The sequence below is a fragment of the Oryctolagus cuniculus genome, chromosome 16 (genome assembly GCF_051225735.1).
Source record: "Oryctolagus cuniculus isolate XC-2025 breed Fujian yellow rabbit chromosome 16, ASM5122573v1, whole genome shotgun sequence".
NCBI classification, from domain to species: Eukaryota; Metazoa; Chordata; class Mammalia; order Lagomorpha; family Leporidae; genus Oryctolagus; species Oryctolagus cuniculus.
This window is the reverse complement of record NC_142882.1, coordinates 64,188,591-64,214,732: the sequence shown is the minus strand read 5'-3', so window position 1 is coordinate 64,214,732 and position 26,142 is coordinate 64,188,591. Positions and strand designations below refer to the sequence as shown.

Below are 26,142 nucleotides of genomic sequence, written 5' to 3'. Positions count from 1 at the left end.
TTTAGAGCCAGTGCAGAGCCCTAAGCTAAAACTATATGGGAAATTTAGAAAAACAAAAACATCGATCAGGTATTTAGGAACATTTTAAAGCCCAAGAACTAAGGAAGCTGCCTGGAGAAACGTGTAGAGCTGTAACAGATCTTTAAGAGGAAAAAATACAGTGTGAGTGAACTTCAAACACAAATAGAGGCGTGGAGGACTTTGGGCAAGGTACACTGTGTAGCGAAAGATGGGCTTCTGGATGGCAATCAACAGTGATTTCTCTGTGTTACCTGGGACTGTGATCCATAGCTATGGAGACACTGGGCAGAAGAATGGACTTGCCCAGCAGGTGTAGAGTCAAGTGCACCTGATAAGCAGACTTCACTAACTCCCAAGAGGTGACTCTTCTATCTCATTTAATTCACCCAATTATAAATAAGACATTGAACATGCACATTAAAGTTAGAGAATCTTAATAATAAATGGAATAAAATAAGTCCAACAGACAAGTAGGAACAGTTTTGGAATTGTCCACACATTCCCTAGCTGTCTCTGGGGATCTGATAGATCCCATAATGGTTGAAATGTCTTTCCAGCTGTGTAGACTTACCTCCTGTTTTTCCCTTTAGTGATTCTTAAATTTCAGTTTGTATGGGAATTATGGTACCTGGCTGTCTACATAAATTCATATAGGTTATATTTACTTGCAATTTAAGTAATACTGGGTATCTACTTGGGTAATTTTGACAACACTAAACTCACTTTTACTGCTGGTACATCTAATGAGATGGTAGTCATGTACAGGGTGCATGTATCCATTAGCAGTGTGTGAAAAGGCCTGTGTGGACCTGGACAGGAGGGGGATCTTGCCCTTACAGTACTCAAGGTGTAGTGGGGGAGAGATGGACAACCAGATTAATTTTCCCACAAGAGGACACCAGACTGAAGATTTTAGAATGCATTTCCATGTGTTACGTCTGGCCAAGAGTTGAGCCTGTGGGTTGATACTTCCTGCAGGGCATGATGAAACCACTTTGCCTTTTGTTAAGTTCAAGGATGAGTTGTCCTGAGCATTAGCAATCTTCCTAGAGGATATGCTGGCTCACAACTTCTTAGCTGGAATGACGTTGCCCCTCAGAGGATGTTGGCAATGCCTGGAGACAATTTTTAAGAATATTTTTATTATTTATTTGAGAGATAGTTACAGAGAGAGGTTGGCACGGAGAGAAAGGTCCTCCACCTGCTGGTTCACTCCCCAAATGGCCACAACGGCCTGAGCTGGGCTTATCCTAAGCTAGGAGCCAGGAGCTTCTTCCAGGTCTCCCGTGCTGGTGCAGGTGCCCAAGGACCCAAGAACTTGGGCCATCTTCTATTGCTTTCCCAGGCCATAGCAGAGAGCTAGGTCAGAAGAGGAGCAGCTGAGACTCAAACTGGCGCCTTTATGGGATGCCAGCGCCACAGGCAGAGGCTTAGCCCACTATGCCACAGCACCTGTCCCCTGGAGACATTTTTGATGTGAACTAGGGGGGCTGTTGACCTCTACTCAGGGGTATAGGCCAGTGGTGAACCAGCTTTTCTCCATGCACGGAGTAGTCCCCATCACAAAGAATGAACAAGAACACTGTATGAGAATGAGGAGGCTGATAACAGCTGGCTTTCCCCTCAGAGAAATGTAAATTCAAGAGGATGAAATGCAGATTGTGAGGATACAGTGTGAAGCAGACCATGCATTTAGACGGTTGTGCCTCTGTCTCCACCCCAGGGGAGTGCTGGTACTTCCCTGGCTCTTGCTGTTTGTTAATGTAGGGCAGACGGATGAGGTCTAACTGGGCTTGGGTAAGTGAATTCCCAAGGGGAATCCCCTTGCATCCTTGCTCTCTCAATGGCTGCTTTGTGTAGCACTGGCCTCTGAGTCCCCTTGGGTGTATTCTCACCTGTTCAACAGGTTTTTCCCTGGACGGCTTCTGAAAAACAAATACCAGTTAAGGGCTAGAAACACAAGCCTAGCCTTTGATTCCTAGAAGGTTAGATGACCTTGTGGGTGTAATTCTAGACTGTTTTATGTACAGGTGGGACAGGAGTGCTCAAAATGCAGTTTGTTTGTATTATATATTCTGTTAACCCTAAGAGTATGTGTTCCTTGTTTTGAATACTGGTACCTGATACTCACATACAGACTGTATTCACAATAGGGTCTGCTCTCTTAGTTGTTAGGCTGTATATTTGAATTTCGATCCTGAATTGGAGTGATGTGGTGCTGAGAGAATACATTGTTCTTAGAGTTCTCAAGTGCTCAAAGAGGGTACAGAACAATGAAGAGGAAGCCCAAGGTACAGACTTTTTGCTTTTGTTTGTGTGTAACAACTAATTAGTTAAGAAGTCTCTATTGTTAGATGTTTAATTGTTGCAGGTTTTGGCAGTTGTAAACAAAACAGCAATATGTGTTATTATAGTTAAATTAATAATTATTTTATGAAGGTAATATCCTAGAAAATAAAAACTACTCAAAGAAAATGCAAAAATCTTAAGGCTTTTGGTACAGTTTGGCAAAGGCTCTGTGGAATGTTGTGCCAATTTACATTCCAAACAGGTGGACATGGACATAACTTCTAACTTTAGAAGTCATAAACCGAGGAGGGTGGTGGATTTTAGGGGTGAGGGTGGTGCAAAAACACAGGGAATGGACCCGCCAAGCCAGGACAAACTGTTTGAATTCTGTCTTTTACTACTCTTGCCCCTACTTGGCTTTGGGCACTTGAGGAACTTATCAGACACGTTCCCACCTCGGGGCCTCTGTACTTGCTGTTTGTTCTGTTGGCCTAGGATGTGCTTTGTCCAGATGGGCCGACTTCCTCACCTCTCATAACTTTTCACTCAGATGCTGGCTTCTCAGTGAAGCTATCCCTTAACATTGTACCCTGCCCTTCTCACACTGATATAAAGGTTCTTTGCAAAGTTCCAGGAAAATTGGAGTTAGGAGGTAAGTTTATTTTAATGTAAAATTTTTGGAAAATCCATGCAAAATCTTTTCATAACATGCATTTTGCACGAACTCTTTGAAGATGTTGCAGATGCATGGATTTCAAAACTTCTAGCTTGACAATAAACTTACCTGATAATTTCATTTCCCAAGAACTTTTTGAAGTCCCCTCACTGAACTCATACCACAATGCGCCTTCCTCACCTCTTTATATGTTTCCATGTCCCTTTTTGCCACTTCACACCCAGATTTGCTGCTGGATCCTCAGCTGGAGAATAGGCCTGGCACAGAGTAGAGATGCAATAATTCTTTGTTGGATGAGTGACTAAACCACTGCTTTGTAGATTGACCCTTGCTGGTTACTACCAATTAGCCTCACAGCAGGCTGCCCTAATCATCTTTGACCAAGGGAGCGGGCAGCTTTGTTTTGGTTCATTTCCTTTGCTTGTCAGTGCTGCCGAAGTTAGGTATTTATATAACTCCTGGTGTTGCTTTGAGGCTTCCAGTATTAACTCTGCTTTCCTGTTGTCTCAGTCATGTCCAACTGCTATTGAGATCTGGGATAGTAACAGACAAGGCTTACTCTGGTTGCAAGGCTTACAAATGCACGTTTGATTAAAATCTTCATACAGAGATCAGTGTCTAAAAGAAGGCCAAGACCCAATAGAAAAGGGGCAAGGTTTGGACAGTTCACAGAAAATTGAACATATATGACTTTTCCTCTTTCAAGCCACTAAGAGAACCGCCAGTTAAAAGCACATTGAGTTATATGTTTTTCAATCTGTCAGGTTTGTAAAAATCCCAAATGTGGGTGAGGCTGTGTATAAACAGGCAACCTCATGAGTTGCCAGAGGGAATGGATATTCAGAAATCACTATCAAAATTTATGATTACCTGCATATACCCTATGATCCAGTGATTTTGCTTGTGAAGATGGACTTGCACATGTGAAAAATGATGCATGCATAAATTTGTGCATCTCAAGCTTGTTTATAATAGCCACGGGCAGAAAAAATCAGCCAGAAAGCCCAGAACAGAAAACTGGTTCATCACAGAGGATACATCCATCAGACGAACTGTGCAGTTGTAAGTAGAATGAAGATGCTCTCTTTGTAGCAACAGAGAAAGATTTAGGAGATATATTAATTAAAAAAGCAGTGCTACCTTTTATATAAAAAGAGAGGAAAAGAAATACTGTATTTTGTATTTGTCTTCCATATGTAAATCAGTGTCGGAGGGCTACCTAAGAAATGAATAATTTTGTATAGCTGGAGGGTTAGGAAGTGGAAGGGTATTGGGCGACATGGGCAGAGAGAGACTTGCCACTCTGTCTTCATACACCCCAAGATGCACACACACAGGTTTGAATCATGGGACTGCTTTGCCTGTTCAAAAATACAAATTGAAAGAAGAATTGGGGTAACCTGGGAAGATGCAGTAGAGAATAATTGTTACATCCTTTGTGTAAGCTGCAGGGTTCATTCAAATGAGAACTCAAGGCCTCTTCCGATGGCCATCCTTTCTGCATGTGTGCCCTTTCTTGTCTTCCTGGAAGGCGCATTGTGTGGATTGACCTTGGGGAGGGAGTGCACGTGTGTGAACTCTTGGGGTATTTCTTGTTCCTCATGATATCCTGGTTGCTATAGTGCAGAAACCTATTTGTGACACACAGAAAATGCTTTAAATAAAAGCTGCTTCCTGACCATGACTTCCTGGGCAATCTGTGTTTCCGGAGACTGTTCAGCACCAGGCATTTACATGCGTCTCTGGACAGAGTAAGCCCTGCGGGTTCAGACCCTGGGCACCATTCTGAGCACAACCTGGTGCTATGGGGCAGCTTTCTTGGTACCGAGGGCTTGTGCGGGCTGTCGCTCCAGGGCAGCATTTTCTGGTGGCTTGGACTCTAGGGCGTTGGCACCGCCCCACCCCCCCATCTTTCTTCTTTCCCCAGGATCCTGTGGTGCCATTGGCTGCACCCCTGTGTCTTCAGTACCCGAGCGCCAAAGGGAGCTGTTTCTCATACCTAAACTGCCAGTGAAAACAGGAAGTGATGAAGCAAAATTCGCCCTGCGTTTATACTGAGCGACTTCTCTTTCTCTTTTTCTCATTCCCCATTAGGTTTAGACACGTGCAGCTGTCTACGCAGTAGGATTCCCGGTTCCACTGGCTTTGGACAACTCCGGGGCTTACAATGCCGCCACCTGCGGACATCGTCAAGGTGGCCATAGAATGGCCCGGCGCCTACCCCAAGCTCATGGAAATTGACCAGGTTAGTAACTCGGCCACTATTTGGGCAGTTATTTTCGGTTTCCCTCCGATATTAGAATTTTCATAGTCTTTGGATAGGTCTTTTCTTTCCCTTTCTCTCTCTGGCTGTGATGAAAAATCTGTGCAATAATAGTTGCAGTGTGGTTTGATTTCTGTACCACATACAGTGGCGATGGATGGGAGACTTGTACTCTTCCAACATCTACTTGGATTGTGTCAATACAGGGTTTGTGTCTGAAGCTGTGGGGGAGGCAGGAGGGGCAGTTGGACTGAGCTCTGGGCAGTTGACACAGTGGACGCTGTCCCGGCCCTGCCTCTCAGTGACTCATGAATATGTGCAGATGCTTCTCACATAGGCAACACAAAACTTTAGTTTTCAGAATCATTTTCTGCCTGGCTTTTTGCAGAAACAACCAAACACATTGGTGCTTTGTTACGTTAGCAGCTTGATCATGAAATTCACATAGAAAGGCTCAATCTTGGACCTCAGCCAATTATATTTTATTATGAGGGTAAAATTCACTATGTGTCTAGCATATTTTGTGGCATGTAGTGAATGCTCAGTAAATATTTAGTGAAGAAAAAATCAGGAAGATTTATAAGAATGATCTTGATCTACAAGGGCATGCTTTAGCTCGGGTCTTGATAGTCGTGTGGCATGGTTCTCATTTACTGTTTGATTATAGGTTATCTCAGGGTGGTTATTTTGTCCTCACTTTACCATAGTCATTCTGGAGGAAATGATTGAAGGAAGACAGGATCGAGACTAAATATATACTTACAAGTCTCAAAAAGCATATAATATAGGATTCTAGATAGTTTTCTACATTTTCAAAGTTAGAATACCATGGCAACTTCAATCTTTGTTTATGTTCCAGACACTATTTTATGATTATAATTTAGCAATTTTTTCCTGGTCTTATTATCTGCTTGAAGACCATTGCAAGTGTTTTGTTGCATTGTGTGAGTCTTTAAAAAACATTGGAATGAAATATAGAGGTCCAATCAGAACCAGTTGAGCTTGAATTTGAATGTAAGAAAGAACACATTTTGGGAATTGTTGTCAGATCAGCACATCACTGTCATGTCAGTTGATCTCCAAGGTGTTTTTTTCGGCGTGTGTGTGATCTTTAGAAGCAACCCATGCAAGTGCAGACACATAGACATGCTCACTAGTTTCCCATGCGTGTGTCAGGCAGGAACAGGCCTGTTCTTTTTCATGTGTGGTTTGAAAAAGCCAATTAATTGAATTTTACCTTAAAAAATGTTTGGAGATACTTGATGCAGACTAAATGTAGTTAAGATTAGGCTTGGCTGCAGCCTAAGAGGAGAATGGCTTCCAAGAGGTGAATGAGGGTTCCTTACAGATGGATAGGAGTTCTGAACTCTGCATGAGGCTCCATGGGGGCATGGACCCAAGTCCCTCTCATTATGTGGCTGAGGACGAGGTATGTGGGCATAACCTGGGAGTGCCTTAGAAATGCAGTCTCAGGTGTTTCTCCAGACACCCTGACCCAGAATCTGCTAGAATTGTATTTGAACATGCAACGAAGAATTGAAGCAATGATGATAACTTGAGTTTTCTCCTAATCATCTACTTTGTTCAATAAGGAACACATAAACCAGCTCCCATCCCCCCATTGCCTATTAGTTTCATTTGAAAAGCTCTTTGCTTCATTTTAATCTGGATAGCTACTATTTCCCTAAAAGGTATTTTCAGAAGTTGGGTTAGGCATTGCTGCTGTGTGTTCTCTTGAAATCCTGAGTACCCCTCCGTTGACCTCCTTGCATTGTCACTGTCTGCTAATTTGAGCCAGTGGTGCTCGGTCCTGAGAGTGTACAAGAGTCACCCAGAGCGCTCGTGCAGAGTGCACATTCATGGTCCCGGACTCAGAATCCGTCTTTCTTGTGTTTACTTATTTACCTTCTTAAATTGAGAGAGAGAGAGAGAATAAGAAAGGTCTTCTATCTGCTGGTTGACTCCCACAAATGCCCACAATAGCCAGGGCTGGGCCAGGTCAAAGCTAGGAGCCAGAAACCTAGACTGGGTCTCCACCTTGGGTGGCAGGGACCCAACTACCCGAAGCATCATCTGCTGCCTTCTAGGGTGCATGTTAGCAGGAAGCTGGGTCGGAAGCAGAGGCAGGAGTTGAACCAGTCACTCCGATACAAGGATGTGGGCATCCTAAGCTAAGACTTAACCACTGCACCGAATGTCTATCCCTCTCCTTTGTCTTTGAGTGCTTCTTGCCCAGTGACTAGTGAACAGTGTTTACTACATAAATGGATACTTTTTTTTTTAATAAAAAAATTAGAAGGGGACGTTCCTAAGTGGTGATTTTTTTTTTTTTAAACTACAACTGATATGTTGGAGAAGAGCTACAAGCAAAGATTAAGGTTTATTTTGGCTTCCTCTCCAAGATCAGGTGGCCCCTTTGTTCTAGCATCTGATGAGGGTGGTGGTTAGTAGAGTAGAAGTCATGGGAAGGGAGGCTCACTTGATGAACCAGACGTGGGAAAGCTGGGCTCAACTCAGCTATGACAGCCCCCTTTTTTGCAAGAAGCATTTTCTTAGGGCACGCTCCAGTGACCTAAAGACCTAACGAGGCCCACCTCCCAGACACCATAATTAGATCTAATCTCTACCCTTAACCTTAATCATTATCCATGAACATTAATAAATTATCCATTAGTATAAGACTTTGTGGACGAAGCTCCCCTACATGGGACTTTGGAGGGCACCCAAACTGTAACCCAGCCATAATAGGGGACATCTGCCCATGATGGACTTGTTTATCTTTGTTAAATTTTGAAGATGTAATTCTTTCTACAAAGCAGGAAAAATCCCTAGGACTTTTTACAAATAGATTTAGCCATATCATGAAACTCTCAGAAGAGGTATCAGTTAGCTTGCTCCTGTTTTCTGCTTCAGCTTTCACTGTCTATTGTTGAGTTCTGGCCTCGGGGAGCCACTTGAGGCCATGGATGCTGGTTGTCTGGATGTACCAAAGCTGAAAGGCTCCCTTAGCTGCTGTTCTGTTAATTTACTCTTTACTGAGAAGCTTAGTTCTCAGTTAAGAGCATAGAACCCTGAACACTTTGACAAGAGGCACTACTACCAAGAGGCAGGATGGTAATTCCTTTGGCTGCTGTAGCAAAATGCCTTAAGCTTGGTAAGTTATAAATGATAGAAACTTACTGCTCACAGCTCCAGAGGCCAGGAATTCCAAGATCAGGGCACCAGTGGATTCAGTGTCCAGTGAGTGGCCTTCCGCAAAGACTGTGCCTTCTCCGTGCATCCCCACATGGTGGCCAGGGCAAACAGGCTTCCTCATCCCTCGTTCTTCTGGACACTAACTCTGTTCATGAGAGTGCCAACCTCATGACCCTAAAGACTGTGCCTCTAGATGCCATTCACAAGAGCGTTTGGTTTCAACATAGGAAGTGGGGGATGCGGGACACAAGCATTCAGACCCTGGAAGACCTGGAGCCCTGCCTTCTGTGAGGGGCTCAGTTAGCCTCTGTGAGCCTCAGGTCTCTGTCTTGCAAAGTTGGAATAGTAATTTGCTACTTCTTTGGCCTTTGTGAAGATTAAAGAACATATATGAGCAGAATGTGGCAAATTGCCTCTCTCAGAGTCATTACCAAATATCGGCAGCCATGATGGCTGTTAGGCTAAGAAAGCCACATTAGATTGGGTTTGGTACTCTAGGTTTCCTTTCCACCTGCCTGTGCATCTTGAACAGTGCCCCCTACCCCAAGCCTGTTCTTATTCTTTCTCTGCCTGACTTTTTGTATGTTTCGGAGGGAGAGAAAGTAAAAGAGCAAGTGGAGGGCATCACCTGATAATAAAGATTCACACTGAGCAGACATGCAGCCAGTGCACACCACTGATGCAGCCAGTTCATACCCTGGATACTCACTGGATCCCAGTGGGCGTGCCGCCAGTTCACACCATGGATGCACACTGGACCTGAGCACCCCTCTACGATATTTCCTTTTATCTCTAGGCCTCTCAGCAACATCTCTGGGCACAGGTCTTCTGTTCCCTGCATGTGCTCGTCAAGCCTGCAGGGTCTCCTACCCCACACCTCTCTGCCTTTGTCTCCGACCATCCTGCAGGACACCATAGATTTGCTTGAGACCGTAGACCTCATGATGCCTTTCTCTGACCATCCTGGCTTCCTTTTCCTTCAGAAGAGGGAACAGGTACTCCTACTTTGTCTCAGGGCCTTGGCTTCTCCCGCCCCCATCTCTTTTGTGACATGTATGTTTTAACATACCCTTTCCATCATACCTGGGGCCTCTTCCCATCCACCTATCTCCTCTTTTAGCTCCTACCTTGGGAAATCTTCCCTTTAATCTTATAACTCTCCTTTGCTAGTGTGTGATTTATTCTATTTTTTTCCATTACACGTGTATTCAAATGTTATCAGCATGTTGTTTCAGTGTCTACTTAATCATTGGATGAACAAGATTTTCCTCTCTCTAGAGTCCTCCTTGATGGCGTGAATGTCTTCTGATCTCCTAAATCAAATGTACTCCTTGCTTTTTCTCGCCCTCTTGGTTGCACTTGGCAAACTCCCTCCTCCCTTCTTTAAGCTTTAGTGCCTGAATTCTCCCTCCTCATTGGATTAGTGTGCAGACATTTCCTGCATGCTACCTGTCTCTCCTTCTTTGTAAGCCTGTCCCAAACTCAGTGCTCAAGTCCTGTAGTATATGTGTTCAGAATCGACACTTTACGTATGACGCTGACTTACTAACACCAGTTGGCCCACATTCATTTCTGTTTGACGGATCTCTTATTCCCCTGTATAGGCATTCAGTTGCCTATGGAAGACAAATGATTGATGGAATTGCCCATCTTGGAATTGGGCATGGTATTGCCAACTTTTTGAAGTTATGTCATGTGGAGGAGAGATCATGAGGCATGTTATTTACGGCCCCATCTTTGAACGCCATCCTCTCCTTACAAGGCAATAAGCTTGTTCAAGATCTAGCACGGGCTGTCTCCACAAGGGAACGCGTCTCTGCTCGTGTGCCTCAGAGGAATGCTGGTAGAGGCTGTTGTGCAGCAGATTCATGGCCAGAACTGGCTATGAGAAGAGATCTAGGTGATTCTCAGTCTAAGTGCAGCGGATCCTTCTCGATGCCTCAGGGAGAGTGGTGTGTGCTGAGCTTCCAGGCCCGCCTGGCCCGTCCTGTTACTGTTGTGTTGTCCTTGAAGATTTAAAAAATTTAAAAAATCTCTTTTTCCAAAGTTTTATTTATTTATTTATTTATTTATTTATTTATTTATGAGAGAGAGAGAGAGAGAGAGAACACACTACCACTCTATGGTTCACTCTCCAAATGCCAGCAATGGCCAGGGCTGGGGCAGACTGAAGCCAGGAGCCAGGAACTCAACTTCTTGTGCCATCACCTGCTGCCTCCTAGAGTGTGCATGAGCAGGAAACTGCAATCAGGAACAGAGCTGGGACTTGAAGTGAGGCACTCAGACTTGGGATGTGGACGTCCCGAGCGGCATCATAATTGTTAGACCCATCACATCCCCACTTAAAAAAAAACTTTATTATGGGTTATTATTGAGCTTTCTAGTGATTCCAAGACTCAAACTAGAGTCCTTAGTATGCTTTGTGGCCCTTATATATTTTCCTTCAGCATTACCCACGGTTGCAGATATCTGAAAGCTCTGTGCAGTTCTAAAGGATCGTCACTGTTTTGTAGTAGCTGAATCTTCAGATGTGTGTCCCTATGTATTCACAGACTTTTTCATCTCTTGCACTTTCCTGCTAACAGTCCTCGGCTCAAATCCTCCTGCTTTCCACCCACATAAATCTTGGCTTTGCTAAGCCCCGCGGAGCCTTCCTTTGTATGAAACCTTTATTGATCACTTTGCCATGCAGTCATTTCTCCAGCCTTCTAATTTCTTATGCCATTTTCTTTGCAAGTAGCTTTTATTTGGAGTTAATATATTCCGCACATACTATAATTTACATTTGTCTTTGTGTGTGCACATCTCTTGTGGTAGATTATAAACTTCTTCCTGGTGTTCAGCCTGTGGTTTCTATACACTTGAATCTTTTGTTCCATCACCTTGATCTCTATTTCTGTCGATTATAGGTTTGAATTCTAAATAGTGATAATAAGAACAAAACATTGGTATTCTCCAAACTTAGAGAAAAATTTACATAAAAATAATAATGGTACCTCTTTCCCCTGTATGAATGGGGGATTTATTTCTCTTAACAAAACACAGATGAATGTGTTCTTAGGTAAGAATGTACAAAATGATCACCTACAATTTTCCCTCAACTATCGCATTCCTGTAGCATTTTAAAGATCTAATCCAATATGCATGAATTTCTTTACACAGGACCTTTTAAAGTCCATCAGTTGAATGAAGCGTGTTCAGGATTTTGTAGCTGACATTGTAGAGTTCTGCTCCTCATGCATATAATAATAACAGAAGTAGTATGCGTAGTGTTAGTGACGGCCTTCTAACCAGCACGCACTCTGTGCCCACAGCATATGTGCCCTGCAGTCATATTTGTGGGGAGCAATCCGGACTGGACTGAGTTACTGGAATTGGGACTTATTCTATGCATCTGCTCTCCCACAATATGGCGCTGGGAGAGAAGTAAACAGCTTCCGCACAGCTGCCTCCAGTTCAGCTAATAAACTGTAGGACTTGCTCCTGATTGGAGGAGAGCAGCGTACTCGGCGTGTGGGCAGCCGAGTTGGGATTGGCGGAGGAGGACTATAAAGGAGGAGAGAGACAGCATGCACCAGGAACATCTATGGGGAACATCTAAGAGGAACACCTGTGCAGCCCCCGAGAGAGCCGGCCGGCGGTGTGCTGCTCCCCTGCGGAAGTGGGGAATGTGGCCAGGGGGAACTGCCCTTCCACGGAGGTGGAAGGGATAGTAGCCAACCCGGGAAGAACCAGCAGCAAACCCGGGGAGGGCCGAGCAGACGAAAGAACAGCGCAGGGTCCTGTGTTGCTCCTCCACGAAGAGGGGGAGCGACATAATGGTGCCGTGACTCGGATATGAAGCCTAGGCAGGATTCAGTGTCGTTCCTCCACGAAGACGGGGAGCGACAATATTTACTCCTCTTACTGCAGCCCACAGGTTGGCTTTAGACTCCCCACTTCCTAACCTGTCAGTTGTTCATCAGTGTGTCCCAGATGACTCATCTAGGAAGGTGTCGATTTGAATCCAGCACTGTAGGATGCCAGCTCACAAACACTGTTTACTAATTGTGTAAGCCTGTCCCAAACTCAGTGCTCAAGTCCTGTAGTATATGTGTTCAGAATCGACACTTTACATATGACACTGACTTACTAACACCAGTTGGCCCACATTCATTTCTGTTTGACGGATCTTTCTGTTGGGTAGTGCCGTTTTAGGCTCCCCGTCTTTTCTGCCTGTGCTTACCGGGTCCCCAGTAATATCAGCTTGGCTCAAGCATACACGTGGACCATTGCATCATCTGCTAACGACGTGACTTCCAGAGACACATAGTGCTAATAAAGCAAAGGCCGTGTTTCCTTGAAAATTTGGGGAAATACGGTGAGTAGTTTGGATCATTACAGAAGGAACTCGTCCGTCTGAAGCCAGGCAGAACCTTGAAGAGCTCATGTGTTTGATGTTGGGTGCTTAGGGAGTCAGGTTAGCATGGATGCTTCTGAGCATGGACTTGAGAGTAGACTGACAGGGACTCAAACTTGAGCTCTTCTGGGGTGGGTGGCGTGGCACAGGGGTCAAAGACAGCTTCTGGCATCCCCTTCTCATATTGCAGTGCCTGGGCTAAGAGTCTCGGCTCCTCCGCTTTCAATCCAGCTTCCTACTAATGCACCTGTGGAGGCTGCAGATTATGGCCCCAAGTACTTGGGTTCCTGCTACACCATGTGGGAGACCCAGATGGAGTTCCAGGCTCATGCCTTTGGCCTGGCCCAATCCTGGCTCTTGTGGCTATTTTGGGGAGTGAACCAGCTGATAGAGGTTCTTTCTCTCTCTGTCTGCCTCCCCCTGTCTCTGTCAGTCTGCCTTTCAAATAACTAAATAAATACAACTTCAAAACACTGAGTTCTGCTACTTATATGCTGTTTGGGTCATGTTTACTGCTTCCTAAGAAAGAATTGGCAGTGTTTATATATCCTTCTAGGTGGCTTGTCCTGGGTACTCTGTGAGATAATCACTCAGCCCTCTACCTAATAATGGTAACCATTGAATCCACTTGTAATTCCTCTGTCTGGTACAAGAATAGAATAGAATAGGACAAGCTTCTCACCTTTTCAGACAAGACTGGAACCAACAGTACACAGTCTCCCTTAAATGCATTAAAGCGAGCTCTTTAGCCTGAAAAACAGTTAATTCCCAAAATTTAAATATTGATTGCCTGGTGAAAGACAGTTGAGCTCCACAAAAAAGGGTTTGAATTCAATTGGTCTTTTAAGTTCACATAGAAAGAAAATTTCTGAAAGGCTCAACCTTGCACTGCAGAAATGAAAAGTCACGTTATTTTCCTGCTTTTCCCGAGCAGTTGGATCAGATGAGGATTTTTCGACTTTAGCACTATTGGCGTTCTGGGCTGTGAGGGCTGTCCTGCACAGAGCAGAATATTAGCAGCCTCCTCTCCTTAGCTTAGAAGTCAATGATACCCCTCCCCTTGGTGTGACAACTCAGACTGTCTTCAGACTTTGCCAGATGTTCCCTGGGCAGTGGACAAAATTTCCTCCCATTGAGAATGAACTAAGTGAGGGGCTCCACACTTGGCTCTGCCTCAGAATCACCCGTGAGACATTTAAAATACAGAGAGGATTATTTCATGCATGTGGTTCAAGGTCAGGGACTCCTGTTTTTGTCCAGCTTCCCTGATGTGATGCTCATGTGGTTGGACCTACATTTGGGAATCAGTGCTGTGAGGCTCTGGATGCTGGTGTCTCTTGCTCCCACAGTAACTTCTAGTGAGTCCCTTGGAGGCCACAGTGCCTCAATTTCTGCATCAAGAAAAAAAATGGTCTTAGTAATTTTTAGACTCCCCGTGCTCAGCATGTAGTACAAATACAGCACCTCCAGGAGCTCACTTCGTTCTGGTAAGGGAGGCGTGATAAGGCCAGCGTGATAGTGTACTACTGCTTTTGTGCTGCCATCATAGGTGGGATGATATTGGGGGAGGGATTGTTATCCTCATCCGATTCTTGCAACAGTTGGATTTGGAAATATAACAGCTGTTTCTTAAACTTCCTTTCAGAGGAAGCGCCTGGGTTGCTTCCTTTTCCAATTTCGGCGCTCTCTTTTTATGTGATATAGAGTCTGTACAGCCTCATAATATCTTAGGGTGTGCCGTGCTTTGGAAGAGAAAGACAGCAGATGCGTTTGTGCCCTTAGCTGAGATCTGAGTTTGGCTGAGCAAGAACCCTATCACTCCCCTCGTCTGAGGATGAGCTGCAGATTCCAGTTTGCTTTCTAGGTAGGTGGAGAAGCTGCTCTCTTTTATTCTGCTTCCCTTCACAAGACTGTGACTAAGGGAAATTTGAGCAACTGAGGGCACAGTCTTTTTCTAGATTCTTTTATGCATATCATACCTTATGATTCATTTATCTCTGTTAGGTATATAAATACATAGACTTTAGTAAGGAGGATTCTGGGTCCCCAGGAAGAGGCAGCTTGTCCTGGATAAAGGCATCTTGTGCTTTATGCTAAGAGAGTGTAGACCTGTGTGCAGTGTGCCCAGGACTGGGAGGAGATGGGAGAAGCCTGAGGGAAATTAGGACTGTGCTTTTCCAATTTTGTTGTTTAGAGATCCATCTGTGGCAGCCAGTGGGTCGCCAGGATGCTTGGGAATCCCTTCGTCTGCACAGATCTCAGTCGCAAATGGTTCTTCCCCTGGTCCACCTTTCTCCATCCTCAGTGCCAGCTTTACCCCTGTCAGGCAACTGCAGGCGCATCACAGCAGCTCCCAGGCCTCCGGTCTTGCTCCTCCCCCGTCCATTCTCCCAGCTCAGCCTTCTTCAGTGGCTCCTCTACTGCGCTTAGAATAAAGTCCAGGCTTCCTTGCCATGGAACCCTGTTATGCCCAGCCCCTGCCTACATCACCAGCCTTGCTTAGAGCCACTATGCCCCCCGCCTCCAGGACCCCAACTCTGGATTCTCAACAGGTGGCAACTTTCTCTCCTTGCATCAACTCGAATTCCTTTGCTCTTTAGAGCCTTTGCAAATATGACTTTTCCTAATTGGACATTATACCCCTCATGTCCCTGCTTAATGCCAACTCATTCTTCCATTTCAGATGAAGTGTAAATCCTTCATAGAGGGCCTTTTTGGCCTCCTGAGGCTAGAGGGAGGGCCCTTGCCATCTGCACTGTGACATCCTGTGGGGGCTCCACTTGGTAACATTGTAACTCATTGTGTGATGATGTGCATGGACCAGCTGTGTTCCCAGTGCCTAAAAAAGTGCCCGGCACATGCTAAGCTTCTAACTGACAGTGAATGTTGAGCAAAGAAGATAGGTGGTACTTGTACATTTTCTGTGTATTAATATAGACAAATAAAGTTATGAAAGGGTGTGGCACCACGGAGGACATCCCTTCCATTATCCACACCATGTATTCTTAAGTATAAGATTACATTTCGTCAGTGGACTTTCCAAAGATCAATATGTGCCCTTCCTTTAAGGCCATTTATAAACAAAAGATAGTCAAATGACTGAGAGAATTCATGGTCATTTTCAGAATAATTCTAGATGAATCATTACTCTGGGGCCCATTCATGGTGCTGTTGGATTTATCAGCCTCATCATCACAAGATACCTGTGATTTCCGGCTGACACTTTTTCCTTGACCTCCTGACTTATAGAAGCATCTATCCATCTGCCTGTTTGCGGTGCCTCTGTAGATATCCTGTGTGCCTCAAACTCGGTGCATGCAAAACACCCTCATTGTTCTCCCAGCCCCAAACCCACGCGGTTTCTTCTTTTCATGCTTTCCTCTTCCTGGTGTTGGGTGCAAACACACACCCATTTGCTCAAGCTGAAACCTTACATCCTTCTCTGTTCTTCACTCAGCCTTGCCTCCCAGTTATCACAGCAAACTTGTATCTGGTGGGTCTTTATCTCTCCTGTCCTGCTTGTGTGGAGGAAGTTTAAAAATTAATGTGTCAGCCTTTTTTTTTCTTTCTCTCTCTCTTTCTCTCTCTCTTTCTTTCCCTTTCCTTTCCTTTCCCTTTTCCCTTTCCCCTTTCCCCTTTCCCTTTCCCTTTCCCTTTCCCTTTCCCTTTCCCTTTCCCTTTCCCTTTCCTTTCCGAGTGGACAGTAAGAGAGAGAGACAGAGAGAAAGGTCTTCCTTTGCCGTTGGTTTACCCTCAATGGCCGCTGCGGCCAGCGTGCTGCGGCCGCCGCACCGTGCCGATCCGATGGCAGGAGCCAGGTGCTTTTCCTGGTCTCCCATGGGGTGCAGGGCCCAAGCACCTGGGCCATCCTCCACTGCACTCCCTGGCCACAGCAGAGAGCTGGCCTGGAAGAGGGGCAACCGGGACAGAATCCGGCGCCCCGACCGGGACTATGTGTCAGCCTTCTTTAAAAGTGAGAACATGATATCCACACAAACGGGCGCTCAAGAACACAAGCAGGTAGACATACGTTGAGAACAGGTAGACATGAGAAAGAACCAATTAGAAATATTAGAAGTGAAAGTGAAGTAGGCAGGCACGGTCTTCTCCGATTTCCTAAGTATAGCAAGATCTCTACAATATGGGCAGGCATGTGGCACATTGGTAAAGTGCTGTTTGGGATGCCTGCATCTTGTATTGTAGTGTAGGATCTGCAGGCTCCCCTCTGCTTCCAATCCAGCTTCCTATGAATGCACACCTTGTGAGGCCGCATGCGATGGCTCAAGTACTTAAGTATTTTCCACCTACCTTGGGAGACCCAGACCTAGTTTTGGCTTCCTGGCTTTGCCCAGGCCCTGTGCTGGCTCATGTGGGCCTTTGGAGATTGAACTTAGCAGATGGAAGGAAGAGCTCTGTCACCCTGTCTTTCTCTCTCTGTCACTCTACCTTTTAAATAAATGAAAAATAATAAATAAATAAACCCTATGACAGCAGCAAAAAAGATAAATCACACAGGCAAAGTAACCATAGAGTAGATTTGGCTAAATATGGGATTGGTAAATTGCAGACTGAATATGAGAGATTCATCCAGAACATAGCACAAAAGATAGAAAGAATGAAAAATATAAATGCCAAACTGTGCTGAAAAAGACAAAAAGTTCCAACCTAGATCCAATTGGCAGTTTTTCTCATAAAGAACAGAATGAATGGCAGAAAGATAATATTTCAGCAAATCCTGGCTAATATCTTACTCATTTGGAGTTGAAGGAAAATTTGACACTGAGAAAGACCAGGGCTTCTGGATTTGGCTGCTGGATGAGTAGAGGCTGTCCCGTGAGGCGCTGTATGGACTTAATACTCTGTCCACGAGAGACAGAATGGAAGGGTTCTAAGCAGAGACAGGATGCGGCGATCGTAACTTATAGAAGGTCTCAATTTGAGAATTACTTTGTGAGAAGTAAAATGGGATAAGAGAGGCCAATTAGGTTGCTCTTCCTGTAATCCAGACAAGAAACCACCATGCCATGGCCTGCAATGGTGACAAGAAAGGTGGGAAGGAGTGAAATACAAGCCAAATACATGAACATACTCCTTTTTCAGGGAACTGGTGATTTACTAGAGTGGAGGCATAAGGTCGAGTTGGATGTTTAAGATGATCCCAAGATTTGTGGTATGAACAACTGGACAGATGGTGGTGATACCTACCAAGCTAGAGGACTATGTAGGGGACATTCAGATTCTTCACGGAAACTTAACAAATGAAAATAGATAAATTGTCCACATAGCATCTTCTCTTGTATTTCCCTTGAGTTTTGATCCACTGGTCAATTTGTCTATTTAAGTGATCCAATGTAAGCCCTGTTATTTGTGCATATACATCTTATATTAAAAACCTATGAAGGGACCAAACTTTTTTTTTTTTTTAGTTTTTTTTATTTATTTGAAAAGCAGAGTTAGAAAGAGAGAGAGAAGGAGAGGGAGACAGACAGACATAGAGAGAAGAGATCTTCCACCTGCTGTTTCACTCCCCAATTAGCCTCAATAGTCAGGCTGAAGCCAGGATCCAGGAGCTTCTTCCAGGTGTCCCAGATGGGAGCAGGTGCCCAAGAACTTGGGCCATTTTCTGCTGCTTTACCAGGCATTTTAGCAGGGAACTGGATCTGAAGTGGAGCAGCCGAGCCACAGACTGGTGCCCATATAGGATGCCGACATGCAGTTGGTGGCTTAACCTGCTACACCACAACACTACCCTGAGGTCCAAGTTTTCAAGAATTTTCTATGGGCACTTTTTGCCTGTGACTTGCCCTTTTTTTCTAACTTCTTCATACACAGTCTGAACATCCATTTAGCTATGCATGATTGGCCTCATATCTGTTTTGGTCTGTGTGGGAACTTAATCAAGTGTTCTTTTGTAGTTTTTATTTACCATAGAGAATAAAAGTATGGGTTGATGTTGAAAGTGAGAGGTTTTGGAAAAAGAGCATTGGTTTGTGGATATTTTTTCATACTTCAGACCCTTTCTGAAAAAACTTGTTTTTCTTTAAGGCTATGATTCTACCATTGATTGCCACACTCACATTAATGAGGTGTGTTTTTGAGACTTAGAATCTTACCTTGGAAGCCCAGATCCCTCTACTACCTGCTGGCATGTGTCTGAGCATACCATTGCCAACTATTTAATGAAGAGAGACAGAAGTAAAAGAAAAAAAAATAAAAATAAATAAAAGATGTGAACTCACTTAATGTTTCTTTTGTCACAATTTCCTCAGTTACCCTTTTGACTGCTGTCTTACTTCAAATCTCAGTTTCTTTTCTGTTGATGAACCTTCATAATCTTGTGTTTACATTGAACTTGAAACCTCAGAGTTTATCTGTCTTTCTCATATCTACTCCCCTAGTCTGCTAACATTCTATTCATCACAGTTGGTAGTCATTTCTACTTATCCTACTGAGCTGTCTGACTTTTTATTTCAAACCAGGCACATAAATATGGTTATGAACTTGACACAAATAAATAGATTATTTCACATAGAAGGAGACCACAACACCTGAATTGATTCACAGTGTGAACCATTTACTTCCACATAAAAGAGAACACTTGATTATAAGCATGTGGTGGAATAAAATGGCCTGCTGGTGACTCTCGAGTCTTCTGGAAATATTTCTTGGAAACGACTAATATTAGGATGATATCCCAATGATATGGGACTATATAAAGTAGCTAGCATGGCGAATCACAAAAGGATCATAATTGACACAAGTAATATTTTCTTTTTGTGTTGGTCATCTCTATATTTCTGTCATTTTCTAATGTTGCAGTTTCTCTTCCAATTGAGGGAATTAAGTTTCTACAGATTAGAAGTATGAGGATATTTCACAACATTCATGGAAAGTGGAATTTAAAAAGTTTGTTTTGGTGCAAAACATTTTAAAATCTATGCATAAATTTATTGTAATATACATTTCCACGAACTTTTTGAAGATGCTTAGTATGGATGGATTTCCAGATTTTTTTGCAACAAAATAAACTTATCTTTAATTCTATTTTCCATGAACTTCCTGAATTTCTCTCTTATGTTAAAATATTAAAGGAGAACACAGGCCTGCATGTTTTTAACCTGCTAATACATTTGGGTGCTAATTATTTATGCCTTTTCTCATCTTCATGGTCCAGTTATTTTTACAACACACATTGTACTTTACCTTGGTGAAGTCTAATGTTTAATTAGTTCTATGAAGCTTGAAACAAGTCATTTTTAGTAAACTGTTTTTGACAGTCATCATCATTTGTCAAGGAAAAGATGGCATTAGTCTGTCATCTTTCAATTCTTAAACTTGACATGACATGTGATTTTACTACTCTGGAGAGGTTGTTGTGAGCACCTTGACACTTTTGATAATTACCGGAATCTTGTGTCAATGATTCACAGTGCAACTGTTGTCAAAATACTTGCTTTCCAAGAACCAGCTTCATTTGCCTCAGGAAAGCAGGTTTTATCATTATCTTTCAGATTCATTAGGCTGTTGTTAAGGAGAGAGTATACACTCATCACTTTGCAGCCCATAAGACATGAGAGGAAACTTCAGAAAGCACTTGAAAAAATGGAATTAAAAGATAAGTTTATTTTGGTGAAAATAACTTAAAAATCCCTGCAAAGTTTTTTTTTCATAATATTTATTTTTTGTGAACTTTTGTAAGACCCCTCCTTTGCATAGATTTCAGTTTTTTTTAAACTCAAATAAATTTCCTTTGAATTTTCCAGATTTTTTTGAAGTACCTTGTACATGGCTCAGAGTGTAGAGAGGAGTCATAATGATAAGTAAATGGAGAAGATTAAAATTATTACACAGTGAGTGGTGTCATTGACACAGTGACACAAGGCACCTCTGGGAACCTGATGGGTTACTGTACATCAAGGTTTCTGCCGGTCCGATTGTGCCGGCCGTAGTCAACATGCGTATCCTTTCTCAGTGGTGTCCTGACATGGGGGAGCTGGGTTTCTTTTCTTCCTGGGCCAACATTACTCATAACCGCTGTGCAGAATATGTTCCATGAGTTTCCATCTATAAAAGTGAAGTGGAATCCCAAGTGCTGTGTTGTGCTGCCTCAAAGTGTCAGAATAAAGCATCTGCCAGGTTCTTTTAATAGCCTCGGACCACAAACTTTATGTCTTTGTGGAAAAACAGTCTGGCAATTCAAGGACTGTTAGGCGATGCCCTGCTGGAGGGCGGCCGAGAGATGGGAACTGGGGCTTGCTTCCATCCTCCACCTGCTGAGTTCTGTCTTTAGTTGCTTTTCTGAGCCCTGGTGGTAGTCAGACAGAATCCAGAAGCGAGGGAAAGACTCTGGAGGCTTGAAGAAAGAAGACATATTCTTAGTCAGTGTTCATTAATTGCATGCCCTGTGAAGACCCTGCCCCATGCACCTGCCAGGTAGGTGACTGTGTCTCAGAGGCACTCTCTGCCATCAAGGCAAGTGTAATCTAGAAGACAAGACACACATCCGTGAGTCCAAGAATAAAGACCAGGATGAGGCAAGTGCCAAAGGCGGCACTGAGGGCTGGAGTCTCTCTAACCTCCAGAGGAGGAGGAGCTGAATGTTCATTCATATATTTATTTAATTTCTTTAATCAACTGTGTTTTTTTAAAGTGCCTGTGAAGTGTGCAACCAGGGGATATAACAAACCAAAGAACGTATTCATTGGTTGCATTTATGTGATATCTTACTTGTGCCAGGTTCTGTTTCAAGAATTTTACATCTTTATCTCAATTAATCTTCACAACACTGCTATGTGCAAGGGACTGCTTTGATCCTCATTTACAGAAGAGAAAGTGGAATCATTTAGAAGAGAAGTGAGCCCAAGATTACAAAGCTAGGGACTGCAGATGCTGGGGATTCAGTCCCAGGAAGTCTTTCCCTAAGGGTGTTCAAAAACTCACAATTGAGGGAGGATGTAGACAAAGCAAGTCGTTGATACAAAGTCTTCCTTCCACGTGTTTTTCTGGGGTCCATTTATGTGATATCATGTCATGGGCATTTTTTTCCCATAGGATTAGACACATTTGGAGTGAACAAATCTCCAGTGGAGCCACCGTTTTTGTTTTAGGGGTGGGGGACACCTGTGTCATGGGCCTGAGCAGTGGATGTTGAAGTGGAGAACTGTAGCCCACCACCCTTAGCTGCTAACAGGTTTGGGGGCACATTGGCTAGGGTGCTGCCAGCCTCAGTACACCAGTGTCAAGGCAGAAATATGGGAGCCATGGACTGGAGAGCTCTGAGGTGAGCATTTGGACTGAGTAAAGGCGCTAAGCCAGGTGCCTTGGCCAACAGGCAGGAGCACCCTGGAGCTCATCACAGGTGGGACAGTGCGGAGGGGGACTGGAGTCGGGGTCAGCAGCTGAGGTTTCCCTGGGAAGGAGTCTCCCAGCAGGCCTCACTGGGTATCTCCTTACTAGACAATCAGGAGTTCTTCCTGGGCGTTGTCTGGTGCCTTAAATGAACACGTGCCCTGAGTAGGAAAATGATCATATTTTTTGAGAGAGAAAAAAGAGGCAGAAGGAGATGTACTATAGTAAAGAAAGCTGAAGTTAAGTTTGAAGGCAGAGCTGCAGGACATCCATGTGGATCCAAGGGTCTGCACAAGGGGTTATGCAGGAGCAGAGCTTGCAAAAAGAGTCCAAGTATGAGGCATGGTTCAGGCATTTGTGACTCTAGCATTTTATTCAAGGGAGGGAGAAAGTACGGGGCGGGGGGAGCCAAGGACTAACACTTACTGTAAGGAATGGGCTGAGAAGAGAGTATTGCCAGAGATGGAGGCTACAAATGAACTACTAGACAATTTGTTCATTTTCAGGAATCTAGCTTATTTTATGAAAAGAAGGCAAACATCTTTTTGTATAGGAAATGAGTTTGCTGGACTCAGTGTCTTAAGGAAGCTAACGAACCCTTTTGGAGAATAAGAGTTCTGATATAAGGAAGGGAATACATCCTTGAAGAGGGCTGTTCCTGGAGTGTAGCTGTTGATACGTAGTACATTGCCAGATAGTTTCATCTAGAATTGCATATTTCATTTAACAAACTTTTTTTGCAAACATTTAACATTTTCCAGAATAATATAATATGAAGACATACTTTCATATGCTGCAAGATGGTCTCACCATGGCCAAAGGGAACAGGAATGGAGTGTGGTTTGGGGGCTATTTGTGCACACAGAAATCTGGTAATTGTCTAGCCTTCAGTTTATAGTGAAAAATATCTTTTCTCTTCTGACCTCAGCTCACTGTTGAATCCAAGGAAGTAGTCTGACCTTCAGCACAAAAGGCTTAAGAATTTCATTACGATTTTTATAAGTTTTGAAAATACACTGAGGCGGTTAAAATAATTTTGCATCAATTATCTAAAACCAAATGCTGTAAAATAGAATATGGAAGCTTTTAGATCCTTTAAGGTTGATGCAGTCACAGGGAGAAGAACCAGTTTTCATTGTTTTAGACTGAATTTTCTTTTCTCCTGGGCTTTTTCTCTCAGGGAAATGGAAGGCAAATGATTTGGTGAGTCTACAGAAAGTTAATCAGTGTTTTATTCACGTCACTGTACTCTCAAATCTTGGAGAAGTGGACAGATAGAAACATGTTATATAATCTCCTGGGCAAATGTTAACTAAAAAGTCCATGGGCAAAGCTAGTGTTTAGCTTGGAATTTACTGATCAGATAATGAGTTCCTATCAAACTGAGGGCTTGATGCAGGAAGTGATACCGGACTAGTGTTTTGAACACTGGTTATCTTGGTCAGTCTTTCTGCTTATGAGAGTAGACTGCTTACTGATGATGACAGTCATTTGACCAATATCTGTTTTATCATCTGTTGGAATTCATTCTTCATCAGCTGCCTCACTCAAGTGCTCTTCCAAGTCATGAATCACATTAACTCCTAGGGGATGATTCTGTGCAGGGAGTAGTGACAGCTTGCACGTGTCTCATAGCTTATGGCCAGCAGCTGCTTAGAACAGCCCAGCAGTGGTTTACGTAGTAGGAAGTGGGAAATGGACTGGTTAATCCAAGCTTCCCTTTAAAGTAGCTTGCTTTGTATGTTTTTGTTTTGTTTATTAATGGGAAGTTAGTAAATGCATGAATTTTCCATCTCTGTTAGCACCTACATACTGTGGTAACTAGTACTAATGGGTAGGTATGGGGAAGGTTACAGAGATGAGTTAGGATGCGTTGTTCTCAAGGGACAAGAAGACAAGCAAATATACAGAGTCCTCAAGCATGATTCACTTAATGTAAGGGAATAATTACATCTATCTGGGGACATTGGAGGTGGCTTTGGCACGGATGTTAAGTGATAGGTAAGAGTTCAGTGTTAGAGGGGAACAGAAGGAAGACTGCTCAGTAGACCAAATGTCATAAGTGAAAGTGTGCAGGTGTGTGTGTGTGTGTGTGTGTGTGTGTTTTGTGTGTGTGAAGCTTTAAAATATTATTCAGAAGCATGGGGAACATGTACAGAATTGTAGACTTGCTTGAGAGCAGATTGTAGAAAGCCAAGGATGACAAGATAAGGATTTATGCTTTGTAATCATTTTGACACTAATATGATAGTCAATGGGGGACCCGTGGAGGATATTGGAGCCAAACAGTGACATGAGCAAACTTATGGGGAAAGTCTGATTATGTCTAATTGTTGTTGACATGGGGATCAGAGAAAAAGAACCTAGAAATGTGGAGACTTCTTTGTAGAGATGTGGAGATGAGATCCTGAGAATAAAAATGGTAGGAAGGGTCTGGAAAGGATAAAGAGGAGAAAGGCTATGGAGGAGGCAACAATGAGAGTTAGTGTCTTATCAATGTTAATGTCACAGGACTGGGTAAAGAAGAACGAGAAGGGGGCCACATTGTGGTGTAGCCGGTACAGCTGCTGCCTGTGATGCTGGCATCCCATATGGGCGCTGGTTTGAGTCCAGATTGCTCCACTTCCTGTACAGCTCCCTGCTAATGCACCTGGGAAAGCGGCAGAAGATGGTTTAAGTGCTTGGGCCCCTTCACCCATGTGGGAGACCTGGAAGAAGCTCCTGGCTCCAGGCTCCAGGCTCCAGCCTCCAGCCTGGTCCCGCCCTAGCTGTTGCAGCCATTCGGGGAGTGAACCAGCAGATGGAAGATTCTCTCTCTCTCTCTCTCTCTCTCACTCTTTGAATAAATAAATGAGTCTTGAAAAGAAGAAGAAGAATTAGAAGGCAAGGACAAACCTCTAGAAAGGTGCCTGTAAAAATGGCTGAAAGTAGGCAAGTTGAGGAGAGGAACCAATGGAAGATGTGAGTTTGAATTGATTTACCTGTGGAACATTTAATAGGAAATTTATGGCAAGTAGTTACTGGGAGGGTTCTTAAGGAAGGCACTGGTTTTAGAGAAACCTAATAAATGGTGATGAGATTGGAGTTTGGTGAGGGAGGATTCATCAGACAACAGGGGTTGGAATGAGGAAAGCCAGGAGTTCATCAGAACAGTTAGAAGATGAGAAGTCATGCTGTGTGCACCACACAGGAGAAGGCTACACACCTTGATAACAAAGTATAGCCGAAGAATAAAGACATGAAGGTTCATGGTATTCCTGGGTAGCAAAGGTGTCTTTATGAGAGCACAGAAATCATGGTGTGGTGTGGGGAGGAGAACTGGAGGCTGGTGTGTGCTGCTCAGGGTGGATGGAGGGGTTGGTGACTGGTGAGTGCTGATTCTCTTTGTATATTTCATAACTTACCTGAAGGAGAGCTACAGTGTGACCTCTAGCGAACTGTCAGATTTGCAAGAGAGTGCTTAGGGCAGTTGAAGTGAATGAGACTCCTGAGAGAGTGAGTGATTCAGTAAAGACAGAGAAGACAAGAACAGAAACTTGGGGTTAAGAGGCTAAAGGTCACAGAGGAACCCTGGAGGACTTGTTGGACTTTATTGAAGAATTGCTTATAAATGGAGGAGAATGAAGGAAATACAATGACACTTCAAAAAGTTCATGGAAAGGTGTTTATTTTGGTGCAAAAACTGTTTGAAATCCATGCATGGTTTTTTCATAATACATATTTTCCATGAACTTTTAGACATAAGTGTGAATTTCAGAATTGTTTGCAGCAAAACAAACTTCTATTTTCATTCCATTTTCCATGAACTTGAAGTATATTCAGGTTGTGCTGTATCATAGAGGCTCTGACCAGGGGGCTTCAAAGAGAAGGAGTAGTGATAGTATGAAATTACCCAGATGGTTAGAGGAAGGTGAGAACTGTGGAAGGGCAATTGCAGTTGGGTTACGGTAA

The 26,142-nt window shown here is 43.6% G+C and overlaps 1 protein-coding gene across 14 annotated transcripts in view; it reads left to right on the top strand.

Annotated features, from left to right (window-relative positions):
- Positions 1-26,142, top strand: part of ELMO1 (engulfment and cell motility 1) — a 574,098-nt gene that overhangs the window by 103,529 nt on the left and 444,427 nt on the right. For all 14 annotated transcript variants that reach the window (XM_070059729.2, XM_089316113.1, XM_002713762.6 and 11 more), the window contains one exon: positions 5,081-5,231. In XM_070059729.2, the coding sequence (XP_069915830.1) occupies positions 5,154-5,231 (78 nt within the window). In that variant the 5' untranslated portion in view covers positions 5,081-5,153. The remainder of the gene's footprint in view (positions 1-5,080; positions 5,232-26,142) is intronic.